The sequence below is a fragment of the Opisthocomus hoazin genome, chromosome 13 (genome assembly GCF_030867145.1).
Source record: "Opisthocomus hoazin isolate bOpiHoa1 chromosome 13, bOpiHoa1.hap1, whole genome shotgun sequence".
Classification (NCBI taxonomy): Eukaryota; Metazoa; Chordata; class Aves; order Opisthocomiformes; family Opisthocomidae; genus Opisthocomus; species Opisthocomus hoazin.
In genome coordinates, this window is record NC_134426.1 from 22,535,468 (window position 1) to 22,554,642 (window position 19,175).

The 19,175-nt window shown below is 47.9% G+C and overlaps 1 protein-coding gene across 4 annotated transcripts in view; it reads right to left on the reverse strand.

Annotated features, from left to right (window-relative positions):
• Nucleotides 1–19,175, reverse strand: part of ULK1 (unc-51 like autophagy activating kinase 1) — an 86,502-nt gene that overhangs the window by 66,385 nt on the left and 942 nt on the right. For 3 of the 4 annotated variants that reach the window (XM_075434521.1, XM_075434520.1, XM_075434523.1), the window contains exons 3-6: nt 18,479–18,571; nt 18,351–18,392; nt 3,248–3,280; nt 2,415–2,451 (exon numbers count right to left, since the gene is read on the reverse strand). In XM_075434521.1, the coding sequence (XP_075290636.1) occupies nt 2,415–2,451; nt 3,248–3,280; nt 18,351–18,392; nt 18,479–18,571 (205 nt within the window). Of the gene's footprint in view, nt 1–2,414; nt 2,452–3,247; nt 3,281–4,224; nt 4,301–18,350; nt 18,393–18,478; nt 18,572–19,175 lie in introns of those variants that run through there. The other variant, XM_075434522.1, reaches the window with a different exon arrangement.

The following is a 19,175-nucleotide window of genomic DNA, read 5'->3' on the forward strand; positions in this document are numbered from 1 at the left end:
TTGTATCTCGGATCTGGAAGACCCAGACCTCTGCCACCGTGACGGGAGTAATGAACTTCCTCGCTGCAGTCCCTTACTGGCTGCTGCCTCGGGAATCCTGTGCCTGCTGGGTTTTCTTTACTGGCAGCCAGCACACACATGTTAAGAATTAAAATACAAGCAAGCACCAATTTCCCAGTCACAACAGCTGCTCTTGACAGTTGTCAAGGTAGAATATTTTATTGGTAAAAACAGCGCTAAAGGTAACTTTTTCAAATTATCTCAGGGAAAAGAAGAATCAAACCTCACGCCCAGCAACACTCAAACCAAACTGGGGTAAAACTGAATTTTATTTGGAAAATAAAATCATCATCATTTGCTCAAACTAGCCACCGATTTCCCAAGCAGTCGCCTCTGATAAACATGTGAGTTAGCTGTATTAGTAGCCTAGCTAATTGCACAGTAGGCTTCACTGGTTTTTTTGGTGGGGTGGTGGGAGGGAGAAGATGACAATGGACACACGGAAGCAGCAGTATGAACAGGAAGATTTTCTATAAATTATTCAGCCAGAAGCTGTGTTCTTGTTTACTTACACAGCTTTGCCAACAAGAGTGCTTAGCTCAGTGCTTTAACATCAGGGTTCATTTCACATCCATAAAAGCCAAAAACTTTGGCTTTCAAAGCCCTCACACTGGTAAAACTGAAGTTTGACTATTTTTTAAAAGCATTTCAGTATTAAAACTTGCACTTGTATTCAAGGGGAAAATCTAGGTATCAAATACAAAAGCATTTTCACTTGGCAGTCATACCAGAATTTCATCTCCACCAAAGATGCTCCTTTTAAGGCACAGCAATACCCAATAGATGCAGAACACCATCACTTCGATAAAACAAAGCACACCAAACCTCGATTTCAAACTACAAATGCCTGTCACTTCTATCACACCCACATTTTAAACAAACATAACACATGAAAGGCAGAATATTCCTTTATTTTCATCGAAGTACGAAATCCTTCGCAAAAAAACTGAAGTCCACAAACGTAATTCATTACCATGTATGAACAGAGCGCAACATATTAGCACCAAGCCCCAAATAATCATCCTAGGGATACCAACACTAGCTGTAGGGCAAATGTAAATTTAGCTTTTAATCCTTCAATTTTTGCCATTTCCAGGCATCATTTACCTCAAATAAGGAGCCCGAAGTATTATCCAGCTGACTAGCTTTGAATCAGAACAACGCGAACAAACTCTGTTTAACCACGACCCAGAGCCACACAAGAAATGAGATTAAAGTTGTCTCTTCACATTTAGTAATCTAGTTAACATGCAAAATAACAAGAAAGCTACTTTAAAGAAAAAAAATAATACAGGCAGGCCAACAGAAGTTCAGGGCTGTGTCTGACTGCAGCTAAGCAACTCACAGAATCACAGATAGTAGGGGTTGGAAGGGACCTCTGTGGGTCATCTAGTGCAACCCTCCTGCCGAAGTAGGGTCACCTACAGCAGGCTGCACAGGACCTTGTCCAGGCGGGTCTTGAATATCTCCAGAGAAGGAGACTCCACAACCTCCCTGGGCAGCCTGTGCCATGGCTCCGTCACCCTCAGAGGGAAGAAGTTCTTCCTCATGTTCAGACGGAAAACTCGTTAAACATGTTATCCTCTTACCACTCAGGTGCAATGCGACTTCCACACAGGCCAGGATCCTGTACCTGTGCAGCGGGCTGCCCTGAAAAACAGCTTGGGAGGTGGAAGCCGGAGTCCCAGCAATACTGCTGGACAACATGCAAAGCACGTTTCATTCGGCTTGACGGCAAAGACACAGTCCAGTCTCACCAAAAGGTTCTCCAAGGCACAACAGTCGCAGATATCCGTGCTATACTCTCCAGAAGACCCTGGTAGTTTTGTAGCCAGTAGTGTTGAGGGTGACACTACAGTCACCCTTGATACACTGAAGTAGGAAACATGTTCTATCCTAGATATGGGGACACCCTTAGGGAAAAAGTTCAAGAAAGTGAAACATACTGTTGGGATCTTATTTTAATCCAACCCTACAGGACTTCAGTATAAATAGCTTTTTTCCAGTGACCAAGAAAGAGACAAACCTTGCCCCTAGCAGTGTTAAAACATGTTTAATCTACAAGGCCATTGTAACTAAAATACCTAACTACTGACAACAGCCACCACTGACCTACATAGGAAAGACTACAAGACTAGCTGCTATTGTCATGGAGTCTCAGTTTTCAAAAGGTTATCAAGGCTGAACCTCTTAGAAGAGATGCAGTGACATTCTGTTTATTTTGCAGGAATTAAAAAAATGATATACTATCCACTTACTCAGATCTTCCACAAACCCCAGCAACTTTAATGAGTTAAAACAGTCAAATACTTTCTTCTGAATACAGAGGATATTCTCCATATTGTTCTACTTACTGTGAAGATAGTCTGCCAGGTCACCCCCATTACAGTACTGCAAACAGAACAGAAAGCTCAGTAAATGCAAGGCAAATCCAAAATTAAAAAGAAAACCAGTATACTTCGCTAGGATGGCAGGCTTACCATAGCATTGAAACATAAATAATCATATGTCAAAACATGTACCCAGAAGTTGACAGGTAAACCCCATTCCAGCAGGTCTCTCTTCTGTCCCATTTCCCCTACACCTTACGTTGCATTGCGATACACCAGCATTAACTGGCTTTTGTGCGTGTGCACACCCATATAAACACACATCAGGGGGAAGATAAAACCAGAACAAAGCAGAAGGGTCACCACTGGAGACACCACCAGAAAGCTGGCTGAGGAAAGCCTGGGAGCAGCCACAGCTGAAAACTGAAATTCCCCACATCACGTTCCCTGTCATCAAGGAAAGTCAACAAGACCTCAGAAGGAAGACTACAGAGGAAATGAAACTGAAAAGCTTTGCAGCCAAGCTGTGCCAAGAAAATTTACTTTCCATGTATCTGAAGCAGATACTACCCAGTAACACCCATTTGACCCTTGAGATGAGAGGTCTGGCTGATTAAACCTCTGCCAGCACGACCTTCTGACAGCAGCAATGTGAAACCCCCCCCAGCCGCTGCCTTCACCCACGCTGCTCCAGTTGTCAAAGGCACCCAGCTGCAGATTGGATTCACAAAAGCATCACAGGTGAGACTGTGAGCAGAAAGCACTACTTGTGTAACAAGCCCATCATACCAAGTTAAAAAAAAAAAGAGAGAGAAAAAGGGGGAAAAAAGGAGGAAATAATAAAAAGACACACTCACCTCCATAACCAAGTAGACAGAGTTTGCCAGTTCCTGGGGAAAGAGAAAAATTGAGAAATGCATTGAAATATTTCACACGCGTTATAGCTACTGCATTTCTTTTTAAACAGGTAAACTGTGCTCTGTATGATTCAGACTGAAGAGAGGGGAAAAACTATTACAGATTAATTCCTGGAGGACTGCTTGCTTTGAAACTGCCAGGTATTTAACCATTTTATTCCTTTCTCTGTGTGCACCTATTTAACCAAGCAAATCTCCTGTATCGTGGCTTAGGCCTTCATGCTCCTTTCAGGCTGCCCGGATTAACTGCGGCAACACAGATGCTGGCACGTCGCTATCTTTGAGCCTTAATCATTTCCACATTTAACCTGGCCCTTTATAGCAGCTATGCCCACACGAGCAGCGCTGGTCCGAACAGAGAGATAAGGACATCACAACTCCGAGACCGGCAATTCAACCCCACGGCTGAGAAGTGCCCAAGAGATTCACCTCTGATTTGAGGGCAAAGGGAAGAGCTGGGGCCAAAAACGTGCTGTCGGCCACTCGATTTCCACACCTGCATTAACAGAGTGCTATTATCAGGTGGCTAAAGCTTGCCGGATTATCATGGGGGTCAACACCAGCAGAGTCCAGGCCAACTGCTCATCTTCCTGTTTGCTACAGCTGCTGCACTGTGATGCTCCTCAGAATCTTGAGAGGTTACCTCCAGCCTTAGCTGATCTTCTCCACTGGCTCCCTGGCCTTCAGAAGCCAGGACCAGGCTATCCATGGCACAAGCACAGGGTGCTGCGGAGGGGTGCCCCGCAAACACCCAGCTCCACGGAGCCGCATCGGCAGCTCCAGTGGCTGCCCGGCACTCGCCCAGCAGAGCCCGCAAGCCACCAGCACAGCCAGATGTTTCAGCCTTGGGGAGACCCATAATGGTGAGCGACGCTCAACCTCCTGTTGAAACAGAAGTCAGACAGCAGCAGACCTACCACATAAAAGCCTGTCTGCTAGAGGTCACTCCTGAACTCGAGGCCCCAGTCCTGGAGAAGCGCAGGCAGCAATTACCTGGGCAAGCGGAAAAGCAATGAGAGCAGCAGCAGAGTAGGAGACTTCACTCCATTTCTATAGCTCCAGGGCAGCACGCCTTCTCTTTTACAGGCTGTTTAGACACCTGCCTGCCCGATGCATCTTCCAAGCCTGACTACAATTTCAAAAAGCCCCAGCATCTACCCTACCAGCCTTTCAGTTTCCAAGCAGTCTCCACTGTCTGCTCTCAGCCCCTTTCATCTTGGGCTGCCCACAGGAGTCCACCTCCCATCAAGCCTGTACCAACCCGACTGCCTTTGCCAATGCTCCTCGGCACCTCCCATCATCTCTCTTGCACTCCTCTTTCAACCTCACAACATGAAATCTGAGTTTCCAGGTGCTTGCTGGAAGACTGGCTGGAGGGAGGAGGGGAGAGAGGAAGCTGCTGAACTTCCCATGGTTCGAGTGACTCCAGCTACTGCCGTGTGCAGCTGGGGCCACCTTCCCCGGCCGGGCACAAGGCTCCAGGCAGTCCCGCAGCCCCAGCTCATGTGGCTGCAGACCCTGGGGCTGGCCATCCCCGCCTCGTACAGCTGTGCCCACTGCCAAGCCCGGCTCAGATTTTTGAAAGTCTCCTTTATTGTCCAAAAAGCAAATTTTCTGTGACACTTCAAGCTGGCATTTGTTGCATTCCCTTGCATGATGAGTGCTGTTTTAAACAGGCCTTGTTTTCCAATCTCTGCACCTAAAAGCAGCACACATTAAGTCACCCACTTTCACACACGCTTCGGATGAAGTGGGAAAACAGTCTGCACCAGCCCAGAGAGGCAGCGGAAGAAGAAAGCCCCAGGCACTGTCACAAGCTTTGCACGCCACAAAGCGCTGGGGGAAAACTTTCAGAAGCGTTCGAAGCCCACTAGCTCCTGCTGTCCTTAGCAAGAACAGGGGAAAGTCAAGGTTTATGAAAGATGCCCCAGCGTTTCACCTCGAGAACTCCAGCCACCGATGCACCAGAGACAAGGACACGCCAGCAGCCTGGTGAGCAGCTCAGGGGATGATGCGGGGCTGCAGGCCACGGAGCTCACGGCAGGGCAACTGCCGGGCACGGAGGAAGCATCTGAAGCGGGTCTGCAGCCCACACCGAGTTTATCACTGCCACAGCAACATTTTTCACAGACATTCCATGTCTAAACATGCTGTGAACATTGCAGCTCAGTAACTCTACACATCAACACGTACAGTGCCAGCAGGGTTTGGGGAAGCTAACTATAACTATATAGAAAATGAAGAGGAAGGCTGGCTTACACAAACTAAGTCCAGAAGATACTTGAAATAAGTTCTTAGCCAATAGCTAGTGTACACTGTACAGTTTGGTTGTTTTTCCACTGTCTGTTATTTAAAGACTCTGCAAACAAACTTCATCAAGCAAGTCATCGATTTTTGGCAGCCAGTGTGTACCGTGGCTAGGGTTAAACACAGACCTCCGCAGGGAAGGGAGATGCTCTGCTTGACTTCCCCAGCAACAAAGTGACCGTGGTGGTTTTACCCCACCAACCCAGGGTGAAGAGATAAAGAGTGCAATGCCCGACAGGCTTCTAGGAGAGAAACCAGTGGCTTCCCCATCCACCCACTGCAACAGCACGCTCGGAACATCCGAGCCTTACTGGGAAGCACTCTCCATGCTGCTGCACGCTTACCCACCCCAGGAAAACGCTTGGCAAGCGTATGTTCAGGTCGCAGACGCCCGTAGCAGGGATGACAGCTTCCACATTTGCAACTTCACCATCTCAAGATCTACTTGCCAGAAAGAGATCTGTAGGAATTTTGCCAACAAAACTAAACATTTATTTCAGGAAGGGCCCCGGAAAGAAGCTCTTGTTTGGAAAAAGCCTTCAGCCAGCAGCTTACTGTGGTTACAACAGACACAACTGTCTAAAGAGACTTTTGGTTTCTCAAAGGGGCTGGTGGACTTTTCTCCAGCTGATTCAGCAGCAGAAACTATTTCTTTTCCATTTTTATCCTTCCACAGTATTTATGATTTTTTCAGTAACAAAACAAGGAAAAAACGCTGCAAGCCAAACTTTTCAGGCTGCCAGGCTCTCCAAAAAGAAACAGAATGCCCAACCCACTCATCTCCACATCAGTAACAAGAATATTATTACAGTTTGTTGTATTTCTGCAGAGGCTTATGTCCAAGAAGTGCGACAGGCAGTTTGCTCTGTACCTCTTACTCACATGTGCCAGTCTGTACAGCCAAGGCTAATCCTGTCACTAAACAAGCTCAACGAAGGGAACAGCACAGAGGCAAGCCCCTAACTTTTCCTCTCATCACAGAGTGCAGCAGTACCCTGACTGTGCTCCACAGCAACAGCAAAAGGCCTCTGCCAAAGACGTTAAGCTGATAATTAATCAGTCTGGATCACTGCCTGGCCCGTCGTTCTTGCAGCAGAGGCCCCAGCGATGAAGTTACAATTTAATTGAGTGTAAAAATAGGCAACAGCCTCTGCTGTCTACAAATAACACACATCTGCTGACAGAAGACAAAGAAATGAAGAAACTTCATTTAGCAGCACAGCATAAGTCACCCCAGAACAGTGCTGTGTTAAAATCCCTCACTGGGGCACTGGGAGGGATGGTGTTAGGGACACCAGGATCCAGCAGTCCTGTCTGCCTTTAAATTCTCTCTCCACCCATAGTGGAAGGTGGCATGATCCTCTTCTTGGAAAGTGTGTGTTTAGGTGTGTCCAAAGGGAAATGTCTGGGTTGTACCCACAGTTAGTCATCCTCCCACCACAGCTTAAAAAGTCTGCGAGAGGAAACTTCCTTAGAGAAACCCTCCCCTGCACTCTACCCCAGCGCTGAGCCTGCCACCAAGTTTAGAAAGATGTTTAGGAAGGGGAAGGAGTTGAAGTTTAATTACACAACCCTCCAAAACTCTCCTCACAACACAGTGTTCTCACCAATCTGTGCAGGACCAGCGCTGTAATCGACGCCGGGGTCAAAACCAGCAAAGAACAGCTTCCACCTCACACAAATCCTCTTTTCTAGAAGACTGGGGGACGCAGGAGGAACACTCGGGAGATGAACGTAGCTCCACTGTTAACACCCATGTGCTGAGCACCCGGGGCTGACAAGGCTCCTGCTGCCTACAGGAGAGGAGCCGTACAGACTCCAGTCCTCCAAACCAGTGTTGTCCCTCGCCTGAAGAGCAGCATACTGCTGCCTGCTTGCTGGCCTCCCTTCGATGGCAAAGGTTGCTGTTTGGTACCTCTCGGAAGATATCTGCTCAACTCTGCCTCCCAAATGGCACGTGGAGCAGCTGCCAGCAAAGATAATTGCTGCACACGGGTCTCTGTAAACGGGGCTGGGACACATCAATTGTACCAACACAGAGGCATAAAATAAAGCTGAGGGTCTGACAGCGCAAGATAAACTCGACACCAACTGAACGCTAAGCTTCTCCACTCTGCGGTTTGTTTTTGGTTCCCCCCCCCCGCGGCAGCAGAACCACAGCCCACCGCATCCTCCTGCTTTGCCAGCAGGATCCCACCGAGCCAGCGCCCTTTTCACCTATGGCCTCTGGTCATTGCTCCTCTGACAGTGGCACTGGAGTCACCAACATGGGCTGTAACAAACACAGCTTTGCTTTGCAGAAGCCAGCTCCGAGGCCAACGGCACCTGGAAAGCCTCTAGCTAAGGCAGGGGCTCCCAAGCCATCCAGGCTCGGAAACAGAACCCGCCGTTCTCAAGACAGGGAAGAAACTTTCCAAACAGTAAAATCTCTGGGGTTTATTACCCTCTGGCTTACAGCTTCGCTTGAGCAGGCTAACCTCTAAAGAGGGCAAGGAAAACCATCACGCTATGCAAGGATTATCTCCTGACGCAACTATTTGAACGGAAACGAGATAAAAGACAATAGTAACACCAATCTGAATTGTGGGAGCACCTGCTAATGTTCACCATTTGAAAAATAGATCTAAAGCAAATAGCTAGAAGATATTCACACGCCTTTTGACCTCACATGGAAAAAAAAAAAAACCACACACCATATCTCAGAGCCTACTGTGTTTCTCCATTCTCTGTCCCCGGTTGCCCTCTTCACTCCTGAACCTTACCAACAAGGAACTCGGGAACATTTCAAGCAGGTTTCCAATTTGAGACACAACAATTAACTCAGTTGAAGGAAGAAAAGGAGGAAAGAAGAGGAGAGTACCCATTCACTGCAGTATAATCTCCTCTCTGCACAGACACGCAATACCGCAGAATGCTTTTCAAACCCAGACACAGCTTCACAGCCAGAGAAAACCACATTTTAGGACAGACTTCTGGGATTCAAGTCATGCAGCCAGCAAGGTCCTGCACCAAGAGAGTTAGCACGTTAAAAGGAACCAGCAGGCACCTTCCTCTTGCGTATGGGCTACACTGGAAGTGATAAATCTTGGGCTATGGTAGCAGTTATACATAAGCACAGTCCAGGAGATGATACGCACACAACACACACCATCATCCAACAGTCTACTCAGTATCTTTGCCTGTTCTGGCACATTCAGGTCAAGCAATAAAACCTACTGCTACTGACTGGAAAGCGCTGTTACCACTGTCAGCAGGTCTTTGCCTTCCAAAAAAAATGAGGTCTCCTAATTTCTTTGTGTAGATCCCAAGGAATCAGCATAAGAATCACAGAATCACAGAATAGTAGGGGTTGGAAGGGACCACTGTGGGTCATCTAGTCCAACCCTCCTGCTGAAGCAGGGTCACCTACAGCAGGCTGCACAGGACCTTGTCCAGGCGGGTCTGGAATATCTCCAGAGAAGGAGACTCCACAACCTCCCTGGGCAGCCTGTTCCAGTGCTCCGTCACCCTCAGAGGGAAGAAGTTCTTCCTCATGTTCAGATGGAACTTCCTGTGCCTCAGTTTGTACCCATTGCCCCTTGTCCTGTCACTGGGCACCACTGAAAAGAGCTTGGCCCCATCCTCCAATCCTGAAAAGAGCTTGGCCCATTCAGAAGCAAGACCCAGAGATGCCACAGACTTCTGCACTGGCTCTCAACTGTGTTTGGCTTCCTACAGACCTGTCAGCTTGCTGAGGGCTGTGGAGCACCAGTGGAGGCACAGGGCAAGCAGAAGGGAGGCCCTGAGGCACAGAAGAGCTTCATGGCCAGCCTTGCAACAGGCAGACTTCTGTAGCACCAGGAGAACAATGATGCCAAGGGCCAGCATTACTCGCTTTCACTCGCGCACTACAGTATTCTCTGCTTATAAGACAGGCAAGTTGTTTCAGGACAGGTCGTACTTCAGGGCAGATGAAAAAGAGCAGGAAAGCGACCTTCTGGTTCTACATGGGCTTCAGGAAGGGAGGGAAAGAACTTCCCATTCCCCTGGCAACAGTCCTAAAGTCAGACTGCGTGACACTAAAAAACAAACCAGACAACGTCATGCCTACTGTTTGCCAGGCAGCTAATCCCACCACAAACAGCAGGAGAGCTGGTAAGACAGCTTGATCTTCAAGTGACCCGAAGAACCTTCACCATCCCTTCCAGTGGACGCTAGCTTTCTGCAGGTTCCGTCCAGCCAGCCCCAGCCCTCTTCTCGTCTCCACCTCTCCCTCCAGGCTGGATGACCGATGCCTACAGGGCTTGCAGAGAGCTCGGACAGGAAAACACGACTCTCCTTCAGAAGCAGACTGGGCATCTGCAGAGCAATGCGCTACAGCAAGTCAAAGCTGAGCGCTGCATCTGCGCCTACCACAGAAACCAAAATATAGGATTAATGTCATAATAGCAGTATGGAGTCAAAGTGGCAGGTTCCACAGGTCACAGAGCTTCAAGGTGAGACCAAAACCATGCATGAGAGCAAACTGAAGACTCGTGCTGCTGGGACACTGAATAGCAATCACTTCTTACAGCAGTCGTGTTGGTCTGGGGGTAATGCTGCACCTCCTACGCCAGTCCGTGCCCAAGCTGGGCACTGCTTCGGGAGGCATTACTGCCCGAGAGCACACAGCGCAGGGCACATCTGCAAGCAGCGGCTGCAGCCCAAAGAAAGCAGCAAAAAAATCTGCAGAATCCTGAAGTTTGGACTTTCTGACATGGAGCCGAAAGAAGTAGTTACCCCTTTGCCAGCAGGCAGAATAAGACCTAGAAGCTTCTTTAGACAAAAGCAAGCTCCTTTTTACAAGCGGCAATACATTATGTTAATGCTGTCCAGAAAGGAAACTTCAGAATTCTAAAAACAATGATAAAAATATTGAAGATCCCATTTGCTTTTCTGTATTTACTCCTCATCTCCTTTCTGTATCACAGTCGTATTACAACATGAACTATTAAGGTTGAATTCCCCATTACCTTAAGCTCAGTCACATGTACTGGAATAAAATCCTTGCATACCATAAAGCTGCATTTTATGAGCCCGCCCAAAGAGCAGGAGTCGGGGGGAGGGGAGTGCTGTGGGTCAAGGCAGACAATAAGGCAAGCTACAAGAGTGAACATTTCAGTTTTCATCACACACTTAAGAGACATATTCACTTACTGAGATATGCGCAAACACAGGCAAAGCGACTCAGTCTGCAAGCTTGATTATAGAACCAATTAACGTAGTTCTAATAAAGCTGGGAATGGCTTCATTTTTTAATGGCATATCCCAAACACAGTCTGATATCCTGCAGGAGATCTTCTTTATGCAACTCTGCAAATTAGAGGGCCAACCCCCATGGGGTTTTCTATGGCAGCTGCATGACTCACTGCCCTTTGCAAGTCCTTTCTTTCACATCCATTTATTTCGTACTTCATTTACTAGATTTAGGAACACGCACACACACATTGCCACAGCACAAAGGTATTACAACAAGGAGTTTAAAGAAACAAGCATAGGTTTTCAAATAAAGACTGTCTTAATTTAAGAGGGGGGGGAGGGGAGACCTATTACCAGAAGCCACAGTAACATGGGCTTGAATCCACAGTATTTAAAAAAATGAAGAGAACTGAGTATGTTTTAACATATTTAACAAGTTGGCTACAATTGCCAACTAGACAAAAAAACAACCCACCAAAAAACCAAACACAGATGAAAAAATTCTGCAAAGAGAAAGTAGCCCAGCTGTGTGCACAGTGGCCTTCAGCAGCACCGATGCATGGGAAACGCAGAACCCTGTGCTCCAAACCCACCAAGCAGCCCAGCCTGACACCACCTCACCCTCCGCTGCGATCCCTGGGGCTTCCCATCACCCACCAGCTCTCACACGCTGGGCCCCCAGGGCGTACCCAGTCAGCTGGGAGGCCCTCCCCTCCTGGAGTTGTAAAATGCTTTGCTAAATAGGGTCTCTAATAACTTTGAATTCTGCATCTTCCATTCCCCCCACCGGAACCACGCTGTCTGGCTGATCTCGTGTGCCAGCTCAGCTGACCTAATTCCTCCTGTTACTCTGATGCTAGGAGACAAGCCAGGTGCTCCTGCAGACAGAACATTATTGCCCTAAGCAACCAGTGATGCAGAATTTGACTCATTTTTATCACCCCCTCCTTGAAACAACCTTGCTTAACAGACAAGCGCAGCTTTGAGATCCTCACTTTGCGTTTTGAGAGCATGTCTATGTTTATGGTGGCATTTAATGGCTGTACACAGAGCAGGAGACATTGCACAGTTAAAGCACCTCCTTTGCTATACACCAAGCACAAAAGATGCTCTAAAGCTATCTGTTGGCAAAGCTCTTCCCTGGGTTCTGCTGTGGACATTTATTATTATATTTCTCAGAGTGGAACCATAACATCTGAAGACAATTACGATGGCTTCTCTTACGCAAAGTATGTTCAGGTCTGTACCTGAGAAACATTGTCTTGGAAGACCACATCACGCACATTCACCTTCCACCAAGTCTGCCATCTACTACTGCTGCATGAACATGAGTAACAGCAAAAAAACTCCCAACAAACCAAGAAAACACCCAACCAACAAAAACCAAGCAAACAAGTACATATTTCTTCTGAAAACAAAATGAAAAGCCTCCTCTCCTTGACTTTGCAGACCAAAGACCACCACCTCTGCTGAGCACCCCAGTGCTTGGCTTCTAATCTCCCACTGCATCTCGCTGCGTGCCCCGTGGCAAAGGCAGTCTGCCTTATGGAAGAGATACATCTGCTCCAGAGGACCAGAGCTTCTGTAGGGATTTCCCCAAAGCAAACCAGAGCCATCCAGCTCAGATTCCTACTACCAACACCATGTTTGCTACTCTGCCTGCTTGCAAAAGCTTTTCAGCTGGTATCAACAGGTGGAAGGCAGGGTTGCAGCAAAGGGAGAGGAAAAAGGAAGACACAAAGTGAACTGTATCCTCAATTCTCTACACCTGTTTGAACATTAAGATAAGCTTTTGAAACAAACAGTTTTACTCCAGTTTCACAGTTCGGGATCAAGTCCAGTCCGGCCACAAAATCAGACCTTTTAATTGGGCTTTGATTTGGACCTACAAACATTTGAGAGAAATTCAAACAGTGGTTCTCCATCTGAATTCTATCCCACCCAGCCACTGATTAGGAGACATCTCTTCCCATCCTTCTTCCAAATCTCCATCTCCTTGCTTTGCTTACTCCAGCCAAATGCATTCAGTCATCACAAGGATCTAAACAGTGGAAATTTTCATAATGGAAACCTTGATGGGGCTTCAAGAAGAGCAGCACGAATAGCACCTCAGCCGTTACCAGAGCTTTGCTGTCAAACTGTGAACACAACAGCCTACCAGTTTCCGATTGCTCCTGGGAAACATTCCTTAATCTGTCATTATAGTCTGAGTAATGCTACCTTCCACAGGAGCTTCAGAGGCTATTAACTTCCATGTCGCCGGCTCTTCCATGACACCTTAATCATGTGAGAGGAACACAGGTTGTGCTTCACACACAGGATGAGTAAAACAGTGATCATAATTTCAGAAATGCAGCAAGACCACTCCCTCTAAAAAAAGCCCATGACTCCTCTGATGTCTGTATTTAGCAGTCACCATTTGCTAGACATTTCTGTGACCAGCACAGTGGGGTACTCGCTAGTGAAGCCAACATTACATAGAAGTTCAAGACTATGAACTTCTCTGTTCCCCATAAATACAGCCATTTTGGTCCACTAAACTCTCAAGCCTCATCCTACAAAACTACTGGCAGAGGGTGGTTGGGATTTTGTCCTTTTCCCCTTCTAGTGCTAAATTAAGCCAGACCCAGTCTTCAGTAACAGAGTGAGTCCCCTCAACAGATGCAAGGATGCTAACGGAGCAGGACAGCAGGCACCCCATTCTTGTTCGCAGCGCAAGCAGAAAGAGGATTGCCTGGCAGTTCAGAGAAGTCTGCACTCTACACCCACTCACCGGGCAACCTGCCAGCTCCGCTCAGGGATGGAATTAAAGCAGAATTTAACCAGGCAGGCAGCCTGACCTCAGGAGCATGATCCCCCAGACACCGAGTGCCTCCTTAGTCATCCCAAGTGCCACGGAGGAGCCGTGTCTCCCAAGACGACAGAGCACCTGAAGAGCAGTGCCCCAGGAACAGAAGGCCTGCATTAGGTGGCACGGGAGGTGACACCGCAGCAGCACTGATTCACCCGGCATCGCGCTCATCAGCGCAGCGCTGCAGCAGACGCGTGGTGCTGGAGGGCATGCCGAAGGACACTGCCGCACGCCGAGCTCCGGAGGTCCCGGGGTCAGCAGGAGGCACGTACACAGGGCGAGGACCAGCAGCTAAAGGCTCCCTGTCAGGAAAGGGTGACAGTGCAGACAGTACAAGAGAACATCACAGCCCAGCCGCCACGGTCCTATTGATCACAAGGACTTTCTACGCAGCAACAACAGAACCAGCCTGTTATTACTTGGCTCTCGACACCAGCCCAGGGTGACTGATTATTAAACCGAGAAGTGTTTGTTCTGCCACCCAAGCCTTAATCCACGTGCAACAAGAAAAACTGCACTGCAAGGACTCCGTGTTCTTTGTCTCCAGCAGCTCCAGGTGTGATACAGTCACCCCAGCAGAAATACTTTTGGTCAGCCTGTACTGCACGAGTGAGTTAAGCATCACTCTCAGCTCATCCTGAGCTGGTGAGTACAATAAGCCAACCTGACACAAAATTATGGAAAGCAGACCCTCAGGCAACCTAGGCTGAACCAGAAACTCAGCAGCACAGTACGCTGCGTGACGTTACCAGCTACGTTTCCACAACCTGTCCATCCCATCCGTGCAAAAAATAGAACAAAACCAAACACCCCCCCAGTACCCCACAGGCACAGTCATAGCTAGGCTGCTTTAAGAAGCAAGCTCAGATCACAGCACACAACCAGGGAAAATGTGCCAGTAAAATAATCCTTCTCTCTTTAATGCAGGAAAATGGTTTCTAATATCCAAAGCATGATTTATGTCCAGGAATAGGAGATTTTCCACCCTAGCACCAACACAGCCACATGAGAGATCTTCAGCTGCCACGCATGCGATCAACCTTCCTGGGGCAGCTGGCACAGCACAGGGAAGAAAACATACCCAGAACCTCCCACTGCCCCAAAGATCTTCGTTACATGCAAGAACCTACTTCTTATTAGTGCTGGAAGAAGCTGTCCAGTGCAGAGTGCTCCCAGGATCTGACAAGTTCAAGAGTTACGTTCCTACCATTGAACCCCTCTAGATAATCAAGTGGTCTCTGGTCACAGATTCAATGTCCAGAGTCACAAAAGAAACCAAAGGAAGTCCCCTAGACCAGACCACATGCTGCTAAGCTTTCACTGTCAACATGTCTGAAAAGTTGAGCTGATCCTCAGCGTTCCGGAAATCCGTTTTTCCTGGAAAACCAGGATTTCCAGACCAAGCCCTCATCTGGTGGGAACCATCATTTGTATCCTTGTTGCTGCTAATTTCTACCTTAAGGAACAAGAGCTCATTTGGCTGTCTTCAAACAGGGCAAAAAGACTTCTGGTATCCAGATGTCCCTCTAGACTGCTGCACTGCCCTCGACTGCTGCAGCCCGGACACCCCAGCTCCAGCCCGCTGCAAGCCAGACGAGGAGCCAGGGATCGTTCAGTAGCAACTAATGCGCTCCACATACGGTGGAACACAGTTTTTACTTAATGCCAAACATCTCCTGTGCCTAGGAATGATTCGCAGCACACCTCCACACAGACACTAGATAGACAGTACCTTTAGAAACGCAATACAATATATGATTTATCCTTTTTGACTGTGGGTTCTTGCATCAGGCTCTTAGGCTATTCTGAGCACCTCTCATTAATACATGAGCACATAATAATGGCAACATGCATATTTCATTTTGTGAGCCATTCTCACGTAATGATGCTGCTCTTAGGACTCCAGTGAGGGCATCTATTAAAGTCCAGACTCTGTACTTCTATGCATTAAACTTTCACCAGCATCATTTATTCCTAGGAAGCTTCTTATTTTGTCATTCTTTATGAACCAATATCACGAAGATCTATGAAACAAGCAGGAACACAGCAATTTTCCTGGATTTGAAGGATAAAATGAGGATGCCAGGGCGAGCAATGCTGTATTAAGTATCAGCACTGCAAGTGTCTGTCTGGGGCAAACCTGGCATTACATGAAAAATCTTCGGTTGCATGAGGCCTGGTTAGCATTAGCTCTTAAGTAGGAAAAAGCAAACGAAAGCATCATTGGGTGTAATCACTTGCTTACAGCTGCTGTGGTTTTGGCAACCATTTCCTTGTGTGTAAGGAACAGGCGAGTAAAAGTTCAAGTCAGTGTTGACAGGAGGTGCAGAGGAAGGGACGACACAAAGTGCAACGACAGCCCGAGCTACAGAGCAACATTAAGATTCACAGGAAGTATTTTTTCCTTTTCAGTCTAAGATGTTGTAACTCCAGAATAAACCTCTTGAGTTTTAAAAAGCCTACAAAAGTAAGGGCTCAGCTAACTGCAACTATCACATTTTTGAGGGTAAGTAGATACATGAGCTATGAATGAAGCAATCTTGTATCAGAGGAAGAAGGCGAGTAATAAGTAGTCCTTTCCACAAAGTAAGGAAAGGTAGGCAGAAGCCAGCCTTCCACAGAACTGTACTTTTACCTTTGCAGATGATTTACTCTCACACAGAGAAAGGTAAAACGCCCTGACATATGACACACACAACCTGTGCGGGTGGGTCGCATCAGGCTTACACCAGAGGAGACTCCGCACCCTGGCAGCACTATGTAACACCCCACGCCACCCCTAAGTCATCTCATCTTGTCCAAGAAATCCAATTACCCAGGTCATACCAGGACTCTTTCACAAAGCTGGTAACTAAACATACACCTGGGCATGCCTTGAGCCCAGGACCATTCTCCAGTTCCCGCTTCGCAGTATCTTACACAGGTTCTTGCTAGTATCTCCCCAGGCTACGCTGCTTTACACAGAGCTTAACTAAAGCTCATTCGCCTTCACGTAAGGAGAAAAATGCACTGCTGCAGTTGTAACAGTGGTGAAATCAGCCCTTTTGCAGGAAATGTCTTTGTGCTGCTGCCCACCCGGCAGTTGTTTGAAGCAGGGCAAGGAACAGAACATGAACAAAGGTTTTGATAGAGGGGCAATAAGCAAATCCAGCAGCATTAACGCTATAAAAACGCAAACTCTAGAGGAAGCGCCGGAGTAGCCACTCACTCCCTCAACTGAAAAGTTAAGTAAACTTAGAAGGTAGGGAGGAGAATGAAAAAACACAGAGATCTGATGCCCCGAGTGGCCTGTGCCCAGGGGAAAACGTCCCTGGCTCCGTGTGATCCGCAGCACGCGTCAGGCCACACGCAGTCTCCACTTCGCAAGACCAGCTCTCAAGGGCGGTTCGGGAGCAACGCAGAGCCGGCCTTACCCACAGGATACTCCCGAGAAGCAGCCCTGCTCCCAGCAGCCTCGCCGCCCTCCCGGAGCAGCCTGAAATCCCCCACCTCCACCCCTCGCCAAAACAACGCCAGCATTAAACTCTTCCCAAGGACCTGGTCCCCACCAGCACCTTGCCACAACCCCTCGCCGCGGCGGAGAGGGACATGGTGGGCGACAGAGCCCCGGGGCCGGGGTGCCAGGCTGACTACAGCGCCCAGAAGGCGCCGCAAGCCGGCTGCGCCAGCTGGCTGGGACTCGTGCCGGGGCTGACGCAGGGCCACCGGAGCCAATCCACGGGAGACGGAGGAATGTCAACAAACACGGCGGCCGGCGGGACACGCGACGTCAGGGACGGGGCAGGCAGCTCCCGATAAGCCACCCCAGGGCCAGCGGTCACGCAGCCGGCACTCGCAAATACCCGAGCTCGGGGCGGCACGGGCCGTACCGACGCACCGCACGCCGGCCCCTCCACCCAGAACAGAAGGGCCCCATTTTATGCTCCTGGATCCCGCAGCGTGTTTTTTAATGTCAGAGAAAACTTGCTCCTGACCCAGTAGGATTTTAACTAAAAACTCAACGAGGTGGGGGGGGAGGGGGAAGTCATTGAATAATTTGGGTTTCAGAGCTGATCGGTTTTAGTCCCTTAGATTAGATCTTCAGAGCTGACTTGGAAGGAAAAAGCAACTGCGGGAAGCCACAATAATCTAAAAATGTCTGCTGCAATTTTTAACACTTAGCGATTGCCACAAGGACAACAGAAAAATGCAAATGAAAATCCTCTGCAACCAAAAACAATCATATGCTACAAAAGTCATGCTCACACTATTCTTACATTGCTTAGGAAAAAGACATTTTCTTCAGGAGTACATCCAGACCAGGGAAAGAAAATAAAAGGTAGGCATGCCAAGCACAACTACTGTGATTTTATTTCTAATGTTTTGAGAACTTAGGAGCTTCCAACACAGACATATTCTCCACATACTGCACTTCACTGCATAACATCCTGGGAGCAAGAGCTCCCACCTCAACTTCCCAACTGCATAAGAGTTCTGTGGTCCAGCCAGCAATTAATACATGATCTGCCCAGCCATGTTTGTTTGTCTTTACTCTGCTTATCAGAAGACTTTTTTCCCTCCCAGAATAAGGACATTTTATTCTAAACATCTGTTCACAACTGAAATTCCACAAACTCCATTCAACCTCTCCCAAAGTCAAAATGCTTTGCCATAATTGAAAGTATTTACCTGGAAGTCATACAAAGCAACGATGTTTTCATGTTTCAGTTCCTAGAAAAAGTAAAACAAGGACCGTAAGCTAGGAGCAAAGGACATACAGAACAAAGGCTGAAGAAAACAAGTCAGTCTACCTTTACCTTAAGTATTTTTATTTCCTTGCCCAGCAGAGTCTGAGATTTTGCAAGGTTTTTCTTGTTAATGCATTTCACAGCTACTTCCAGCTCAGGTTTCTGAAAGAGTGCATATGTATTTCAAAGATAAATGTAGATTTCACCATTAATTTACATTAGGATAAGTAGCCTCTTAACAGATTACAAATCCTACTGAAAGAAATGACTTGCAGCACTGGTAAAGGCCTCTCTATCTCCTAATGCCTACCCCTCACTTGTTCAGACTTGCCCTTTCCTGAATTATGCTTGTCAGCCCAAGGAGAAAAGCCCAAGGTTTGGGTTTTTGTCAGTACTTTATACAATGATTATCCTCTTATTTAATCACTACAAATAAACACGCTGTGGAAGCCATGGCTTATCCCAAGCCCTAACGATGGCAAATCCACTGCCGGATGGGTTTCCTTTTATTTACCAGCGAGCGATTTCCCCTCCTCTTGGCAAAATTAAGTGGAGAAGGACAAAACTTCCCAGCCACAACAAAAGACCCCGAAGCAAGAGCCCTCCACGCACTCCACAGACGGTGTGGGCAGACTTCTTTCCAAGGTAAGGGCGGCTCTGGGCGAGCAGGAGGAGGTCTCTGCGGACACCCCGGCGTTGGGCTGCCGGCCTCCAGCGCAGGGTGAAGGCACCTGCCCGGCTCCTGCCGGGACACACGCCTGCCTCC